Source organism: Ptychodera flava, chromosome 5 (assembly GCF_041260155.1).
Source record: "Ptychodera flava strain L36383 chromosome 5, AS_Pfla_20210202, whole genome shotgun sequence".
NCBI classification, from domain to species: domain Eukaryota; kingdom Metazoa; phylum Hemichordata; class Enteropneusta; family Ptychoderidae; genus Ptychodera; species Ptychodera flava.
Window position 1 is genome coordinate 40,474,219 of NC_091932.1, and position 19,789 is coordinate 40,494,007.

Consider the following 19,789-nt stretch of genomic DNA (forward strand, 5'->3'; position numbering starts at 1 on the left):
ACGATGTGGCCACTATGTACAGTGTGAGGGCAGTGTTCCTGTGTGTCTGTAGACCATGTGAGGGCAGTGTTGTAAGAGTTGGTAGACCATATTTGGGCAGTGCTTTAAATAATGAAGTCAATTTCCATACATGCAGAATAGAAATTGGTAGTTAATTTCTTCAATAAAATAAAAATAAGCTTGATATTATGAAAAGGCTGTTCCCTCTGCGATCTAAATCCCCCTTACAGTAAAAAATTTTGTATACCTTTCTTGTTCAGCATCTTCATTGTCGCTGATATTGTCTTGATAATTAAACGGTTCTGAAGACAGTGAGATGATATTTGACAAAACCACTCGGCTATCACTGCTTGATGTCAAAACTAGCTGGTCATGAAAGTGATTGTAACGTACACTCCATACCCTGTAATCAACAATCACACAATACATAAACAGATGCCTCAGACAGTCACAAGAATTCAAAAACTGACACTCGGAAATGGGTTTAAGCCCAACACAATTACTGAACTTTGCTTTCACTTTAATATCAGTTGGTGCAACCAGCTTCAATACTTTGGATTCTTGAATTTTAACTTTGAGGAGAGGCTCTGGATATGATTGAATTTAGTTATTGGTGAACTTCCTTGAGTTCGTGTGCACAGCCAGTATGGCCTTGGGCTGTGCTATACCATGGAGGGCAGATCTGTATACATCACTGATTAGAATTATGCTGTGAAGCCAATGAAGGGCTGTGAGAGAGAATACATGGAATACAATCGCTGAGGAATAAACCAGTGCTATTATGGATTGGAAGAAAAAACAGTTGTAGCATAGACAACATTAACCCATGACTGTCTTCAGAGTGAGATATTCAAACATTTCAATCATGTCCCTGAATATATTCCATGCATTATGGTCTACGCAAACATCTGTTTTGGACTTTCCTGCAACTTAATGTGAAATGAAAATTTTCTGAATTTATATTGCTACTACAAAAAGTCTGAATCAATATTTATCTTGGGTAGTAAATGGGCTGATGGTTTTTCTTAGCATTGAAGATCATAGTTTGCTAAATACTGACAGAGAATTTTATTTGTCATACCACTTTGAAGGACATGATTTTTGTGTTTGAAACAAGGTTCAACATGTTCTTGAAGTATAATTTTTACTATCTACTGACCTGACAACTTTTTTGATATCTTCAAATAGTTATGGTCCTAGTTTTCAAATGTTTTTGTTTTCAATACCATGCAAGTATTATAAATGCTGCACAACTTATCAGTGTCAATGATATCATTTCTGTGTGAAACCACCGTCCACATTTATATACTTTTTGAAATTGTCTGTGTAACCTAATTCTGTACACAATGACAACCATGCTGTGTTAAGTATCAGTTTGATAACAAATGCAGAGTATTTGCAAAGGTAATTGTACGGGTTAGAGTGGGTTTACAATTCTAAACCTCACGGCTTTAGCTGGCATGTTGTAAACCGCACGAGGCCGAAGGCCGAGTGCGGTTTACAACTTGCCAGCTAAAGCCGTTAGGTTTAGAATTGTAAACACACGAGAACCTGTACAATTACCTACTTATACCACGAAAAAGAGGAAATTTGAAAAATATCATGACCCAGTTGTGCGGTGCTATCAGAATGATTAATTTGCATTGCGCCTTAAAACACCTGGTGTCATTAGGGATTGACATTCTGACACAATAGATAGTTCATTACAGCTTTCTCATTGGCTAACAAACTGACTGCACTGATCCAGGTGCACATCAATTTGCCATGTGGTATGATGCATGTGCATGTCACTGTGCATCAGCCACGCCACCAGTATTGACGCATACTTGTATATCTCCGACACAATCTAATCAAGCGAAGTGGAACGGTTTTGCTCGCAGTTTGATAACGCTATACCTCTGGATGACAGAGAGGATTTTACTAACGGCAAACATGAAAGTGAAAGATTTCCTGCTGCCGTGAACAGTGCACAATTGACTGAAATACAAGGATCTCGCGTACTTCAAAATACACTCAAGTCTACCGGATCAGGCGTGTCAGTGTCGGATGCATGGGGACGTAACATGTGTGAATATCTGGATATCATACGGGCCATTCGGGCAGGTTAGTTTCAATATTTTCTTACATTTTCCCGGTGTGACTGTTATCGTTATTGTTTCTTCCATCGTGCTTTTGAAAGGCCAGTTTAATATGACATGATAATATTTGAAACATTCGATGCAATGGGACTATCCCGCCCGCTGAGTGTTGTCCTTCGAATGGAGTTTCAATTGTGGCATTCCATTACTTTCCGCTCAAATGTCATTCCTTTTCGACAGCAATATTTTCAATTATTGATTATTTTCATTAAATTCAGGTTGCTGCAGCAACTTCTTTGTATGAATAAGGGCTTCGATGAACAACTATTTAAAGAATGCACTGGTCATCGTCCTGATGAAGAATTTCGCACGTACACTGCGTATCAGCAATTTCCTGCAGAAACCGTGCCTAACGCTTTACAATCCCCACAACCTGTGACAAAAGTTGATGTAAATGTTGAAGAGTACCATTCTCAGTGCTGCTCGTCAGATACCACTACGTTTAATAACCTGGTACACAAGTTCATCAGGCCATATTTTCATTCAAAATCAACACGGTGATAAGTTGTCATTGAAATGTAATTTGCTCGATCATTAAAAGTTGCCATGTGTACAATCTGCCAGATGTTTGATTTTCGTTTGTATGTAGATAAGTAAACCTTTACGCGTACATTGATATGGAAAGTAGTAAACCTTACGTCTGTATTCATATGATAATGAAGTCTATTCATTAAACTGTAAGGTTTACTAATTTCCATATCAATGACCGTAATGGTTTACTTATTTGCATAAGAACAATTGGTGTTGTCCATAAAAACGTAACGGTGAGGACAATGTGTCACATGACCATGAGTGGTATAAGCAAAGTAATCTGATTTCAGATACAAAACGGTAAGTTTATTGCCAGGAAGAAAATGTATTTGTTGCTTACTGTCTATTTACACAGAATATCACAGCGTATCTTTTGTTTTCATGGATGAAAAACTTTGATTTCTCCTGTGATTCACCCTTACAATACAATAGGGTTATACTATTCTTTCTGAGACGACAGGTGTCACAGCTCTACTCACCAATGTGAATGATGTGCTAAAACTGTTAGGCTCTCTCTGGTATTCCTGATGTCCCAGAATTTCACTTTACAATCATCTCCACAACTGACAAGATAATATTGCTTGTTTGGATTGAATTCCAGATCTCTGACCAGCTGACCGTGGGCATTCTCTATACAATATGCCTGACTGTAAACACAGAAAAAATGCTATAAATATTATTAACTGCAGAATTCTATACAAGTATTACATAAACAAAACACCAGCGGTCCAAGCAAATGACAACAAAAGAAAACATAATCATTTTTACAAGTATGAGTGGAGGGGTTTAATTTGTAAAAGAGTCGAATTCTTATCTTTCTGGGTGATAATGATGTACTTTCATCAAGAACTTTTCAGTGATCAGAGTTACAGTGGCTATTACTGTGTGTAAATCATTATATTGTGGATTATACTATATAAGTATGTCAGTTGTGTAAATGCGTTGTTTTGATTGGATGAGAGCTCACATTGGCCATGGTAAAAATCTGTTTAACCAGTGCTAAAACGGGCCCCTTAACTAGTATAAAAGCTAAGAGACAGAGCATTTGTATGCAAGAAAAATTGGGGATTAAAAGTAATTTATGATGAAATACATGGAGTTTATTGCAAGAGCAGTGTAAACGTTTGGAATGTTACTTTTACAACTGCTGTATTAGAGCATTTGGATTGCCGTTTGCTAAATCAGCACTGTCACTTTTCTGTGTTGCTTCCACTGCCATAGCTGAATGCGTGTCCTATGCATCCTTTGTGTCAGCAATGCTTGGTTTCGGGTGCTGAATTTCCAATTGACAACAATCACCACATTAAATTCTGCTTTCTCTGTTTTTTTGTGCTAAAACTACTGAGGAAACAGCTTTTAAAACCACAACACAAATGTTCACATAATATACAAGCAATGACCCCCTTTGCAGGTGGGTATACGTGAATAGCATGGGTAGCAAGAATTCAAAATAAGATATTTTCCTGCATGAAAAAAGTTTTTATTTGCAACAAATTTATGGTGGCAATTCAGTTGAATATAGTTGACTGTTACACAGTATTCAATCTAATTGGTGGATTCATACCATGAAATTGCAAAGATAAAAGTTAGTGGTCATGAAAGTAACACATTAGATCATTAAATACTAAATACAATTGAAAAAGGTCATCCACAGGCGACTTTCATGGATAATGTTGTTCCTTTAGCTTTTCAGTTTTCATACTGACCTAATTGACCTCAAATCTCATACTGACCTCTTTGACCTCAAATCCCATACTGACCTCTTTGAACCTAAAATCCCATACTGACCTCACTGACCTCAAATCCCATACTGACCTCATTGACCTCAAATCCCATACTGACCTCATTGACCTCAAATCTCATACTGACCTCATTGACCTTAAATCCCATCCTCTGATTGCAGTATCATTGGCAGTTGCTATCTGTGTACAGTTGTGGTGAGGGTTCCAGGTCCCTGATGTCAGCTTGGGTTGACCTTTGCCCTCTAACACTGCAGTATTGGCAATCTAAAGAGGTGTGTGTGCGAAGGGGAGAGAGAGAGAGAGAGAGAGAGATAGATGAAGAAAGGAAAGATTATGTACAGATATACAATGATAATGGTAAATTTGAAAAGTTTAAGTGCCCCCTCAAGACAGATGCCATGCTTATGTTCAATAGTCGTGGTTGCGTACACTGTACAGATGTTGCATATAAAGCAACACAATTTGATGAGTTATACTAGCCATGGCCACGGCCGATCCCTTGTAGGGACTGTGTGTTTTATGGAACACGAATGCATATACGTGTATAGCAAAGCTTAGAAATAGAAGACACGGTACGGGCACACGTACGCATGGCCTTTGTTTCTCTTGTTCATATGTTCGCAACAATGTAGTAAATTTTTACAAAAAAGAAGCTGAAGGCTGCAGGCTGTAGCCTGTCATTCCGATGATGAACACGTGCTCAGACGCCAGTTTTTTTGCCGTGTATTCATCCTGTGAACATGTCGCAGTTGCAGTGAACCTGTCCAAGTTGCCATGCGAGCGGAAAATCGTTCGCGTGGATTTTGATTTGCGCAAGCGCTAGGCGAGTGGAGCGATCGCTTGCCTCAAATCTCATGCCCTGAATAGTATGCTCCAATATGGAAACTCACAAGATTCAATGTTTAAAATTGAAAGGAAATCATCCTAGAATCATTCCAGATATATTTACTCCCTATCTAATTAACTCACCTTGGCATCTGTAGAATTGTTGGTAATATCCCATAATACTATGTGACTGTCCATTAATGAAATTAACTTTTTACCGTCACCCTGTGGTTCCCATAGTAACCTACAAAAAGAGAGGAATTGTCATTAAAATTTGTACCCATTGCCTAGACAAGCTGTTCATCGCCATGGTAACAAAACCTTTGGTCTTGAAAGGGAGAATAAGCGACAGTTATCAATTTACTGACAGCTTCACTGACTAAACCTTTTAGACACCATTAAGGTTTTGAACAGAAGAACACTCCCCATACACAGAATTTTCAAACTCTCCATATGAAAATTGAAAGCAGCAAGATTTCTTTTTGAAGATGCTGTTTTCTTTTGATGATTTCTGTTTTTGATGTAAACTCTCCAGAACATTGACTGTCGACACAAGTTTTCTGTTTTCACAATACAATCACACAGATGTGTATATGTCACGAAGTAGCTGCATTTTCTAAGTTTTGATACAACTAGTGGAATGTGATTCTAGATTTCAATTTTTCATCCCAGGTCCGTGAAATCTTAGTTTAGAAATTGGCATGGGAAGAAAATGACCAAAACTTTTCAAATGTAGAATGACTGAAAATATAAGTTTTTTGCAATGTATTGTGTAATGTCTGTTGCAGTGCAGTGGTATCCATAGTACATGTACTACTATTAGTCAGTGGATTTTGTTAATGTTCTGACGGGTGGAAAACTACCACTTACTTGACAATGTTGCCATAGGTACTGTTGTCAAGGTGATAAAGCAATTCCAGAGGCTGTGGTGCTGCTTGTTCTTCATGTTGGTCTAAACTCTCAAAGTCTGCAGGAATTCTCCACAGAGAAGCATTCATCTCTGTCTTTGAATCTGATGCTGAAAGTACCGAAACTTTATCAGTCATAAGAGCCAGCACCTGTAACTTTTGATGTTTTCACAATATTGTTTTGCATCAATTGAAAGTTCTTGTTATACACAACAAATCATTATATTACCATAAGCTTGTCTACACAGCATTTATGCATGTAAAATGCACTGTAATTGTTTACATGTGAATTCTAGTCCACACCAGAATTAACATGTCAACAATACAACTCATTCTATATACGTACAGACTGAGTTGACAAGTTCAACACATACTTTAGGGAAAAGAAAAAGAAAACTGTAGATGACATTAAAAGACATAGAAAGAAGTCATAATACAGTAGAGCAAATTACTAGGAGAAAACACAGCAACACCTGCCATTCCGAAAATCAAGAATATTGTACATCAGCTGAAGACAGATCCAGTACACAATTGCAAAACATCACATCCGACAGCAAGCTTTGTCAGCTACAGAGAAATAATACCTCTGTGGTATAGAATCTCATTTTTTCTTGCATTGTGTGATCAGTAAAAAGTGGGAGGAAGAACTCTCACTATTTTGACATTTCAATGACACTGGTCCCAAACATGGACTACAATCAGCATCAATCTGATACATACCGGTATTGGACTGAAACTAATGTTATAGGTTGAAAAGAACAAGTAGTGGTTCTTACTTTTGTTGTAACATGTTGCGAGGACATTTTTGTCAGCTGGACTACAGCTTATATGCCATATTTCACCTTCTTTGTGTAAATAGACATTTTTGTTGACAACATTGCTTTCATCATCAAAATCTATCTGATGAACCTGTTGATGAGAAGAAACAACAAATGTTGACTATAGTGGAGAAGTTACCATTACACAATAATGAGTGAATCCATTTCTGCCTTTTATCATCTCAGACCTAGCATCAATGTAAATTATTGGTCCTCCAAGCTTGTCTGTTTGTCCTATAATAATTGTCTGTCACACAGTACACTGATGATTCATGAGAGTGATTGGTGAACTCTTGATACACAGCATTGAGATGGTATCCCTGAAAATTTACCATCCAGACATTTTCCATCAACCAGAGATACGGTATTGTCCCCTGTGTATATGTCTGGGGCATACGGTCATTGTTTGGCACACAAGAACACTTGGCTCATATGCCCTATAATATTGATCAGTGCTTGTCTGATGGTGCCTTTCATAATGCATGAACACAAACATAATCCCAGGATAGTGTTGAATTTTGTAATGTTGCTTTGCATGGCTATGAGTTCTTCAGTCTTGGCAACTCAATGTCCTTTGATACCATTAGCGACACCACATCCCATTTGTGATAGAAGGAGAGTTGCTACCTGACATTTACCACAGTTTGTGACTTCAGTCAGGTATAGGATTAGGATAAGAACCTGATTCACTGGTATAATCAGCAATGGCAAGGATCAGCATATCCCTCTACAGAAACTGAATCTAATCATAAATGGCAGACACTCACTGTGACTACAGATGCAATACTCACCTGGTTGTCAAATTTCAAAGACTGCGTTCCAACAAAGAATCGTATGTTCTCAGTTTCAGCTGTATGTGCAGTCAGAGCTCTTGCCTATGACAAATGTGAGTGAGGAGTTTAGGTGAAAAATGGTAACAATTACCATGCACTTCAGATGAAAAATTTTCTGACAATTGATTTGCCTCATTCTCCAGTTCAGAGTTACTCTTTACTGTTAGTTTGATTTAAGCAGTAGACCACAACCTTGATGCTGTAGTTTCAAACCCAGAAACTTACTATCTTGTGCCGTTTTTTTAATATTTTAATTAAATCATATAATTGTACACCTGTATCTGTAACCTATGGAGTGTTGTCGGACACTATTTGACCTTGACCTCATGCCTTTATGTCAAAATAGGGAAAAACAAGAGAAGATTTACATTTTCTACAAAACATCTAAACATTCATATATATAACAGAGTGAATAATGGTCAGTCCAAAACCAGTGAATTGGAGAGAAAATTTTGCTGCACAAGTACAATATCTACCATGTGCACTGCGTTGAAGTTTTGTCTGTGAGCTTAGTGCTTCCCAGTTTGCTCGCAATAGCGTGATGCAGGTGCTCTACAGGAATCCTCAAAATACTTTAATTTCAACTTTTGCTTGTAAAATTGGACTAAAAGCTGTATAATAATGAGATTATTAAACAAGTCATGTTGATGACACAGTCCCCACTTGTTATAATGGGTACTTTGATTACATGTCCTCAGAGAGGATAGAGTCCTCTTCATTAATTAGGTCTGTGATAAAAATACTTTGATACAGATGGCACTCAATGGCCAAGAATGAGTTCCATGGTGATGAAAACAGAGAACCAATGTAGGCCACCATCCTAAAGTTCATAAAATGAGTCAACTAGGAATAAATCAACAGGATGTTGCAAAACATTTTTGCATACAATTCTAACACTTAACAGATTATCACTGGTACCATATTTCATAAAGTTTGATGCAGTATTTACAACACTATGAGATCAACATCTGTATCAAGTTTCATCACATTTGACATTGTATTAATTTGTGGCTATATCACCCTAATTAGGAAAGTTCATTACTTATGCAATTACAAATTAATTAAAATGACACTGATAAATGTCTTTTTCAATGTTTAAGCAATGTGACATCTGTATAAAGTTTCATGAATTTGATGCAGTACTATTTCTTGACATATCAGCCTACTTACGAAACTTCAATAATTGACATGTTACTGCTACACGACGTGAAACAAATTGACGAGCATATGTATGAAATAGGTCAATGTACAACTTTGAATGATACTGGTGGAAATATGTCTGAGTATTATGGCTCTGTACATGAAAAAATTGTAATAAAATACCGTCAATGACGCTGTACCTTCTCTAATGTGTGGCCAGGTCAGGTAATTGGTTGTTGGCATGGAGTTGTTGGTAAATAGTTGATGATGTAGGGGCATGAGGTGGGATATGGACCCAAAGAACCCAAAAGATGATTAAATACATCAAAAAAAATTCTAAGCTACAGTATAAACTGCCTAAAGATAGTTCAATGTGGAAAAAAGGTTAAATAATTCAGAAATAAGAATTAACAGTCCAAAATAGTAATGACGCACTTCCCTACTGACCTGAGTGCATGTGAAATACACAACCTGGCATCTGTAAATTAAATGTATACCAAGTGATCATTTTACTTAAGTCACTTTTAACTGTTTTTAAGGGATATTCCAAAGAGTCCTGTGGAAATGATGAAAAACGCTTATCTGGTCTTGTGTTTGTAAAACCTCATGGCTGATAATTGTCATAGTATTCAAAAGAAATTGAAAGTGAAGAAATTACTGTTTTTAATAGGCATATTTTCCTTGAAATACATGACCGTGTAAAGAATATATGCTAAAAGTGTTTAAGAGTAAATTTCTTTTCAAAAAATAATTTAATTTGTGACCAAAGGATTTTTATTCTTTGAGTTTACAAATTCAAACATTGCAATTTGTTCAATCATCTTGTGCAGTGCAAAATTTATAAAATGACTGAAAAATAAAAAAAATTGGCAGAATTACAGTCTTTGTGATGTAAAATCATGGGTTGACATCACGATAATTGTTAATCTGTTCGAAGTACTTTCTATAATTTAAAAAAGAAAAGTTCATGCAGAAACGGTAACATATATTGTCAGCAATGTAGTGTTAAGTTTGACTTTACATCAAAATATGCCTTTGCTGGATACCAAATATATAGGGCGAAATATTAAAATCAGCCATGTTCAGCAAAATCCACACAACAAGCATTGATCCTTTTCTAATTTGATTTGATTTGCTTATGTTATCCTTGTATGACAGTCAGTACAATATGGAACTTGAACACAACACAGTGAATAAGTATGCTGTAAATGAAATGGTGTGGCTGCATCCACATGCAGCAATAGGAGTGCCTTTGTCTCTCACCCCTCATTTCCAACCTGTCCCATCCCTGAAAAATAGTTTGGTCTTATATTTATAATGTTAATAATTTCTGTATTTGTTAAAATGTGCGCATCTCAAAACTTTTGATCATAAACATTTTCATTGTTTTTTATAGCTAGCCAGTCAGTTAACCTGTTTATTTTGAATATTTGTGCATTTTTCCTCAGTATTTGACATTTTCAGAATACCTTCTTATTCAATTTGTCATTTTCTAAAAGTTAAATGCTCCTTTGTGTGGTCAAGCTTTCCACAAGCATCAAATGTGGTACTTCATATAGGAAGGTCTGCCTCTAGAGGGCGGGCATCATGAATAGTGTTTGTTAGTTATTTCCTCCACATAAACTTCTGATTGTACTAAACACTTGAACATGGCCGAAGTCCGATTTTCCTGTCTAAAACTTTCACTCATTTTCGTTCATATGACTCTGAAACTCAGGAAACGATTGGGAAGAAAGAGTTATCTTGAAATATTGAGGTACTCGCCGATATTTTGCAAAATTAATGAGAAAAAATGCAAGGAAAATGCCGACAGGCTTACACAATGACCGTTTTCAGACTCAGAGGCATATGATCATCTGCAGATTATGCAACAGGCCCATATCACGTGAGGCCATGAGGGGATATCCACGCAACTCAGTACCAAACACTAGCGCACACAGAGTGAGCAAACACAAAGTGAGTACCCCTAACGTCAGCTCAGTAGTCTGTAATAGATCGTAGTCAACTAAGAACCTTGGAGAAAGGCTTACATGTAACACTGTGGCTATGCCGCTAAGTCCCTTTCGATTTTTGTCACAGCTCAAATCGTTTCTCCTACACCTCAACCTAAACCATGAACACCCCCACCAGTTTATGATATGACCCATCACAATGGCATGACGTCAACGGATCTTGACAGACGGAAGTATTGACAGACGGAAGTAGTTGACACCAGCATACTGGTTTTTCAACTCTAATACCTTCTCTGTCTATAAATAGACACGAGAAGTAAAAATGGCTGCCTAGCGACCATATTGGATCGTATCACATAAAAAATCGACGTACATATGTATGACATAGGCCAATGTCCTTGTACCAACTTGAATAAATCGGTTGAGATATGCCTGAGTTATGCCTCTGTATATGAAAAAATCGTAACAAAATGGCCACACAGCAGCCATATTGGATCGTATCACAAAACAAATTGACGTGCATATCTATGACATTGGTCAATGTCCTTGTACCAACTTTGAATAAAATCGGTTGAGATATGCCTGAGTTATGCCTCTGTATATGAAAAAATTGTAATAAAATGGCCGCCTAGCGGCCATATTGGATTGTATCACAAAACAAATCGACGTGCATATCTATGAAAGTGGTCAATGTCCTTGTATCAACATTGAATAAAATCGGTGAAACATGTCTGAGTTGTGGCTCCGTACGTGAAAAAATCGTAATAAAATGGCCGCCTGGCAGCCATATTGGATTGTATCACAAAACAAATTGACGTGCATATCTATGACAGTGGTCAATGTCCTTGTACCAACTTTGAATAAAATTGGTTGAAACATGTCTGAGTTATGGCTCTGTACATGAAAAAATCGTAATAAAATGGCCGCCTGGCGGCCATATTGGATCGTATCACAAAAAAATTGCTGGCATATCTATGACATTGGTCAATGTCCTTGTACCAACTTTGAATAAAATTGGTTGAAACATGTCTGAGTTATGGCTCTGACATGAAAAAATCGTAATAAAATGGCCGCCTGGCGCCATATTGGATCGTATCACAAAACAAATCGACGTGCATCTGTATGACATATGAAGTAATCCTTGTACCAAGTTTGAATGAAATCGCTTCTTGCATCTCTGAGATATCTGTGTGAATGGACGACGGACGCACACACGCACGCACGCACGGACGCACGCACGGACATGACCAAACCTATAAGTCCCCCCGGACGGTGGTCCGTGGGGACTAAAAATACCAGGATTTATGTCCTTGTACATCACACGCTTCAGTATTGTCTGAGACACGTACCGTCGAGGACAATACCTCCTGCTGCAGTCCCACAAGTGTTGGTACTCGGCCCTATTTTGTATTTTGTTCCTAATCTTTATAAATGATACTGACTTGGGTATACTTTCAACGCTGAAGAAATTTGATGACAGCATAAAGACTGACCTTGGTCTGAGATCACTTGAAAATAGAAGACTACCGCAGTGACATGATAGAAACACACAAGATTTTAAATAAGTTTGACCTGTGTGAGCTTTCCTTCCAGTGTACAATAGTTACTAAAACTCGTGGTTACAACTTGAAATTACATAAATTCACCAGTGAGACTCGACATAAGGAAGTACTTTTTCATGTCATGATTTGTCAACAAATGGATAGTCTACCAGCCTACACTGTGAATGCTGACAGTGTGAACTCATTTACAAACAGATTACGACTGCCTGCATGCAGCAACTTGATCTAGAGGGATTTTGTTATCGAGGATACCGCGACATTGGCACTATAGGTATTATCGGATAATATTATCTAAGTTATCTGAGTTAGAGTCTAATATTAGACGAGTGGGGAAGAGGCAGATGCCCGATGTGCTGTTTTATCGGATAATATCCAATAAAATCGATAATACCGTCTAAAATCTAAGTAAGAGTCTCATATTAGACGCAGATGGGTGGAAATTCTAAAATACCGCAATTATACGGTGTCGCTCACATTTGATCAGAATTGGTACATACCAGTATGGGTACCAAAGATCAACAATAAATGTTGTTTCTATCTGTTCAGTGCAGGAAAATTCTACGTTCAATGTTATGACAATGGATTCTGCACAGTACAACCAGAAAAACAACAAGAAATATTTAAACCAGAAAAACAAGTTGACAAAAGTTGGACATACATCCGCACATACTCACAAACATACAGACACAGACGCCACTCAGACTCATCATATAAGCTCTTTTTGTATTTATATATAAAACCAAATATGAGCTAAAACGCTGTTTTTATCGGATAAAATCGATAACATTATCCCTATTATATCACTTGGTCTCATGTTCCTGGAACCCTCTAGTTAGAAATTTTAGACGATATTATTCGATAATAAAGAAAAAGCCTATGTCGCGCCTTCATGTTGTTATCCATATGGATACCTTTTCCTTACTACTACTGAACTGAATTGAACTTAACTGCATGAGTTCCAGTATTTTGTGAATAACCTTATATTACTGCTAATTTGAATTCAATATGAAAATTTACATCACTTGTGTATGCTTAATTAAAGTCAATCTCTAAATTGTCTCTTTCTAGTAATGGTTATGAATTCCATGAGAGGTGATTCGATTATATTATACTTCGATTATATTAATTGCGCCAAATTACAGTTCAGTTTCCTTGGATACTCTCATGGGTAAATCAGCCTGTATGTGTCACGCTGTGGGAATTTTTTCTACAGATGAACACTTTTATTGGTCTCATGAAAACACCACATGCCACACTACCGGTAGATGCAGGTTTCTGGGGTCTTAAAATGCAGCAAGGACAGGTTATTTGCTGTGATTACTGTTAGGCCTCTCCTAGAAATGGTTACTGTAGAAATACATTTTACAGAAGATGGTCTGTGACACTGTAAATGCAGTAGACTCCAAAATTTCACCAAGTAGATGTGTAATTTAAGGTCTGTGAAATTTTCACAAAAACTTCACCAAATATATTTGCAATTTGAGTTTAAAAACATTTGACAATCTAAATTTTGTACCAGGCAGTAATTACATACACTGCTGCTCCAATGGCAATACAGAGTGGCAAACTCGCTGAAGACCCCTGCCTTTAATAAATTTTAGCCATGGACTATAGGAAGAATCAATGATTAGAAGTGCTGTTTTGGGGGACTGGGAGGGAGTGGAGGGGCTATTACCAATGAGGATCACTCCAATGATCAGTGATTTGGGCAAGCCAGTGCTACGATACATAGCCCCACTGCTTCCTTGATGGTACAACACTGAAGAGTGGCAGTACTTGGATTGCGATAGCAACAACATGGTGACTAAAGGTTGCACTAGCAACAATGCTACCTTGACATCTCTCTCTGCATAGACAGTGAAGCAGCTTTTCCACTCCACAAGAGCTACCTGCTGCGATTCAATTTGTCAGACACATTTTGTCAGTTGGCAAACATTTGGTCACTGAATAAGCAGCCATGATGAGATACTTGCCAAGCTTGCTTCCAATTTGAAATTTGCGAATAATAGTTAACTCACACCTTTTCAAACCCGCCCAGAACCAACTCGCCCGATACAGACTCGCCTGATGTTATAGATTGCACATTGCTTGTGTCGCTAAATGTTGACTTCTACTTACATGAAACTTAAATATTGGAAATTTACTGAAAATGAAAGTGCTGTAAACACCATGAGGTGAAAATTTCAGCTTTAACAATATTTTACAAATGCAGTCGCGTCTTGCGGAAGAATTTTCAGGTTGAGGCGGGAAACTTTTAATTTTTTTATGATGGTGAGCAGTGAACAATGTACTGTGAGTAAGCCTTATTCATGAGCCTTGTGCTGCATGCTGGTGTGGCCAAATTTCACGGGCCACAATTTATGTCCTGTAGTTTAAGCTAGAAACAGATGCATTTTCACTCCAAATTACTTTATTGATTTATCTATACTGATAAACCACCATCAGGGAGGGGGGTTGTTGGAACTCTGCTCAAAGGTTGCCAGGCTTCCCTATGACTGATGTAAACACTGTCTCTATGATATGTTGGCAATTGATGAAAGTTAAGACATGTTGTTAACAATGAATATAGTAAAATTTAAATATTGCAGCTATGTTGACATGATGCATCTAGATATCATGCATGAAATGGATTGTTTGTAGACAAGAAAATCACAAACACGCAGTTCCGATGATTGTACGACCGGACCAGTCAATACCTGAAAGCTGTTTAAATGAATGAAGACACTTGCATGATGAAATGGTAACAGTGTCAGTGGAAGTTTCAGACACTCATACACTGTAATTTTCACAATCATCATGTATGTCATGTATTGGATCACAGTTGCTTGCGGTTCCATACATGGCGAGGGCTCCTGTCTCTTTCTTATGCTTACAGGGACCCTCACTGTGTATTGAACCACATTAGATGATCTCTTGCATGTATCAGATTAGCCCTGCGTATGATGCTGTGTGTTCCCGGCTTTATATGGCGGCCTCCATTTGGGGGGGGGGGGGGGCCGTATAACGACAGGAACATACAGCATCATATGTAGGGCTAGTATTATTTGTGATAATGCAGTGGTGCTGTGGCGTATAGATCGGGGCAGGTCAAGGGTCAGTGCCACAGAACTGCTTCGAGCCACAGATGTGATGGGAACTGGGTACTTTTGATATTGTGGAGTTTATGCTGTAAGTTTATGCTACGTTCCGATGTTCTGAAATGTAGACTATCCCTAAGGAGTGAAATGGACTTGTCGAGGCTGCAAATAAAACTGCCCGTTCTAGTCGAATAAACCACAGGGTGGAGGGACTGTGAATAAATGCCAATCCTACATTAAGTTACCTCATTTGATGTGCAAGGCTCTCTGCTATCCAAAGAGCACACCCATGTCACGATAAAATGAAACTTTTGAAGAAATATGCCGCGTTTTGACAAAATCGGTGTTTCTGGTGTCCACCGTTGTAATAACGCAACTCATTATCATAATGGACATTGTCAGCACATAGAAAGTGATGAATCTCCGTCTGATGTCGTAGGATCAAACAGCGATTTGGACGATGTTCCATTATGACTCACGGGAAAATGGTTGAAAATACATGTTCTTATCATCGAGGTAACTAGCAGGAGCAGAGAATAAGACATAAATAGTCAATGATAAAGTGGATACAAGTTGATTTATTCAAAGACTAATACGATTCATTATTTTTGCGAGCTAAATCAGCGATACAGATTGGTGTTGTAGTAACTACCGGGTGGCTCACAACCATTCTTTGGCATGACCCTCAACCCGAGTGCGATCTATATGCCGAAGCACAGTTAGGCCAGTATGAGAATAAAATTGGCGTCATCCTTATCCTCAGCCTCAGGTGTCAAGATGACGCTGAAAATGATGCTACTCAGCATCAGCTTCAGCATCGTATCCGAAGATTGCCGAAGTGACACTACCTGATGATGGATAAACATAAAATTCGACCACAACTTAAAAAAATATTAACTACATTCTTTCACAATTTTCTTTTGAATCATAAAACGGATTCCCAGGTAATACTTAATCAGAAAAATATCTCATAAAGATTAGTTTTTTGGTAGTGTTAATAATTTTCAGTCCATGATCTGTGGAAGTATTTGTTGGTGTCCTGTCAACACTTGCATTATTAGACTGTCCGAAAATAGATGCAAAACAGGGAATTCATGGTCAGAAATTTGTAAAAATTACCACCATGAGAGTCAATATGGAAGTCCTACAACAGTACTCATTTTATTTTTTTTTATTTATTAAATTACTCATCCAAAAGGCGAGCCCAATTACAGGACGAGGTACCCACAACCCACTACCCAATGGAGCACTGAGAAGTAAATTGCCCTGGTCAGGGGCACAACACTGTGCTGGAGTCTCGAACTCACCATCCTTTGACAGTGAGTCTGTTACTCCAGACCAATCAGGTCTCGGACTCGCCATCCGATGATAATGAGTCCAGTACACTAACCACTGCCCCACAGTGCCTCCCATACTTAGGGCTTAGTATGTTGTGTCCTAACTACATTGTTAGAATGGACATAAGATGAGAGGTTACCAAATATTATAAAATACAAATGCCACAGTGTTTTGAAACTTGGAGCACATTTTTACAGTTGCTTTTACACTTATCATTCCATCAGATGCACTCAGGAATAATTGGATCTGACGCTGGTGAAGCTGACGCTGTAGCGTCATCCTCATCCTCATTTTCACGTGACCACTGAGGCTGAGGATGATGCCAACTTTACGCTCATCGAGGCCAGTATCAGCAACAGATGGACACAAGTGTAAAGTTGGCATCATCCTCAGCCTCAATGGTCACGGGAAAATGAGCATGATGATGCTACAGCGTCAGATCTGATTATTCCCGACTGTGTCTGATGGAATGATAAGTGTAAAAAACGATTGTAAAGACGCACAGTACAATAAATCACCCACAATTCTCTTGATTTGTACACATGAAGGTTACTTTTCTAAAAACTTTTTCAGTTCTGCATGTAAGCACTAGTGTGCAACATCAGAATAATTGATAAATAATATCTAGTAAAAGTACGTTTAGATATCTCAGTGAAAGTTTCAAAATAACCATTAAACAACCATAAAAGTCACATTCTGTAGGTACTACAAATGCCTTGCTTTTTGGGCAGCAAGTTATGACGAACTCAAGGGGTCATTCTCTGAGAAAACTTAGCATGCAAATTTCTTTTGTCACTTCCATTGCAAAAAATCAATATCCTTTTGTTTCATAAAACAGGTGCAACTAGTCTCCCTACTTTCCATCACATTATTCTGTATGGCTGAGGACACAATCTCTGGCAAATTTCACAAAAATGCTATCTCCTCTCTCAATTATGCATAATTTTCCAAATTATTTAAAATGAGAATTGAGAAGAATGGTGTGCATAAAAGTACGTTTTCAAAATTTGATAAATAGTCTGTGAATTTGTCTACACATGGGAGACATGGTAGACTTCACTCAGGTATCTCCGAGGATACAAATCGCAATGAATTATGGGAAATCTACAGTACTGTGAGACGTGCTCCAAGTTTCATATCACTTCAAATGTTAATCAAAAAACAATAGAGTTTGTATCTCATAATATTTAATAGCCTCTTTTCTTAGTATCCGTTTCTCACGATGTGGTTACAACACAACATTCTTAGCCCTTAAATTTGAACGCTGTATGTTTAATATGTCGACTTTTCAGGCCTCCTGTCATAGTTATACAAGGTAATGCTTTTGTATGTCCTCTAAATAATTAGGGCTTTCATATCGCCTCCTATGATGGTGATTTTTACACATTTCGGACCATGTATGCCTTGTTTGAAACAATTTTCGGAAAAATCTTAACACAAGAGTTAACAGACGCCAACAAACACATCCATGGTTCATGGACTGAAAATTACGAACACTACAAAAAAACTTGTCTTTATGAGATAATCTAACGATAAATATTATCTGCAAAACAGTTTTAACGATTCAAAAGGAAGTTGTGAAAGAACGGAGTTGTAATTTCTTATTATGTGAGCGAATTTTATCATTTATCGGTCCTCAGGTAGCATCACTTCAGCAATCTTCGGATACGACACTGAAGCTGACGCTGACGCTGATTAGCGTCATTTTCAGCGTCAGCTAAAAGATCACCTGAGACTGAAGATGAGGATGAGGATGACGCCAACTTTTCAGATGGACCTCAGTCCCAGCATGGAGCGCCTGAAGAACCCAGTCACTTACACAGGCACCGCCGTTGTTGACAGCGCTTTTAGTGTAGTAGAAAAAAAGAGCGTCCTACTATTACTGCCTGTCAGGAAATTAACCTTTCAATTACTGTAATCAGTCGATATCTCAATACCAAAGACAACTAATATTTATAGAAAGCTACAAAATAAAGAGTCTGTTTTACTCCAAATGCCCGAGTGCTCTCTCAGAACTACCATCAATATCTGTAATTAGTGCGCTAGGTTCCCGACGGGCAGTGACGGCACAGGCGCTCGTCAGCTGCTAGATCGATCGTCAGAGTATTAGGTTGCAGTGGCGGGCATATCGACTACGGGATCGATAGATTGAGCAGAAAATCGATCGATCTAGCACTAGCAGACTACCCAGCTAACGAGCACCCGAGAGTGAGGGGCTGTTCAGTGCTGCCACTCATTCGAAAATCAACGTTTTTGGGGTCTGGGACGACTGTTTTGTTTGGTTTTATAAAGAGTAATGTTTTGGTAAGAGATATCAACTGATTACAGTACAACTTAGGTCACTCCTACTAGCTCTGCATGGCAGGGCTGTGTGTTCCCGGCGTTATGGCCTCCCGGGAACACACAGCCCTGCCATGCAGAGCTATTAAACTCCTAACCATAACATGGAGGTAGTAGTACCTCCATGCTCCTAATTACTGCCCGTCACACTGCCTGTTGCCAACACGGCGGACATCCCCTGTGCATATCCCCCTGTAACTGTATTTACAATTTCATTACTGGAATAAAATCTCATTTTAATAGAATACCTGAAATTCCAATCCATATATTACGGGAGCATCGTCTTCCATTTTCGTCGCAGCATAGATTTTCTCGATATATGAAAACGGTGCCAACAGGTCAAAGGTCATTCTTCAATAAACAATCTTACATGTAAATGTTTGGATTATGTCTTTAAATATTTTGAAAATCAGTTTGTAAGTTTCTGATGTATATGTTGTAGTTTTGTACATGTTATATATGAACTATTACCGTTTTCACGACGCGTATATAAAGCAGGAGAGGATTTACTAACCAATGGGCGATCAGCTTAGAAGTGAGCTGGAAAGCTCTCATGATCGCCCAATCAGCGCGCGGTTCTTACAA

General features: G+C 38.1%; 2 protein-coding genes across 3 annotated transcripts in view; both read right to left on the reverse strand.

The window, feature by feature from the left end:
- The window catches only part of LOC139133929 (EARP and GARP complex-interacting protein 1-like), a 35,958-nt gene extending 16,366 nt beyond the window's left edge, over nucleotides 1-19,592 (reverse strand). The window contains exons 1-8 of one of the 2 annotated variants that reach the window (XM_070700725.1): nucleotides 19,453-19,592; nucleotides 7,754-7,837; nucleotides 6,921-7,053; nucleotides 6,107-6,254; nucleotides 5,381-5,480; nucleotides 4,539-4,675; nucleotides 3,149-3,316; nucleotides 248-403 (exon numbers count right to left, since the gene is read on the reverse strand). In XM_070700725.1, coding sequence (XP_070556826.1) covers nucleotides 248-403; nucleotides 3,149-3,316; nucleotides 4,539-4,675; nucleotides 5,381-5,480; nucleotides 6,107-6,254; nucleotides 6,921-7,053; nucleotides 7,754-7,837; nucleotides 19,453-19,554 — 1,028 coding nt within the window. In that variant the 5' untranslated portion in view covers nucleotides 19,555-19,592. The remainder of the gene's footprint in view (nucleotides 1-247; nucleotides 404-3,148; nucleotides 3,317-4,538; nucleotides 4,676-5,380; nucleotides 5,481-6,106; nucleotides 6,255-6,920; nucleotides 7,054-7,753; nucleotides 7,838-19,452) is intronic. The other variant, XM_070700726.1, reaches the window with a different exon arrangement.
- Nucleotides 1-19,789, reverse strand: part of LOC139133942 (lethal(3)malignant brain tumor-like protein 4) — a 229,622-nt gene that overhangs the window by 181,885 nt on the left and 27,948 nt on the right. The window lies entirely within an intron of this gene.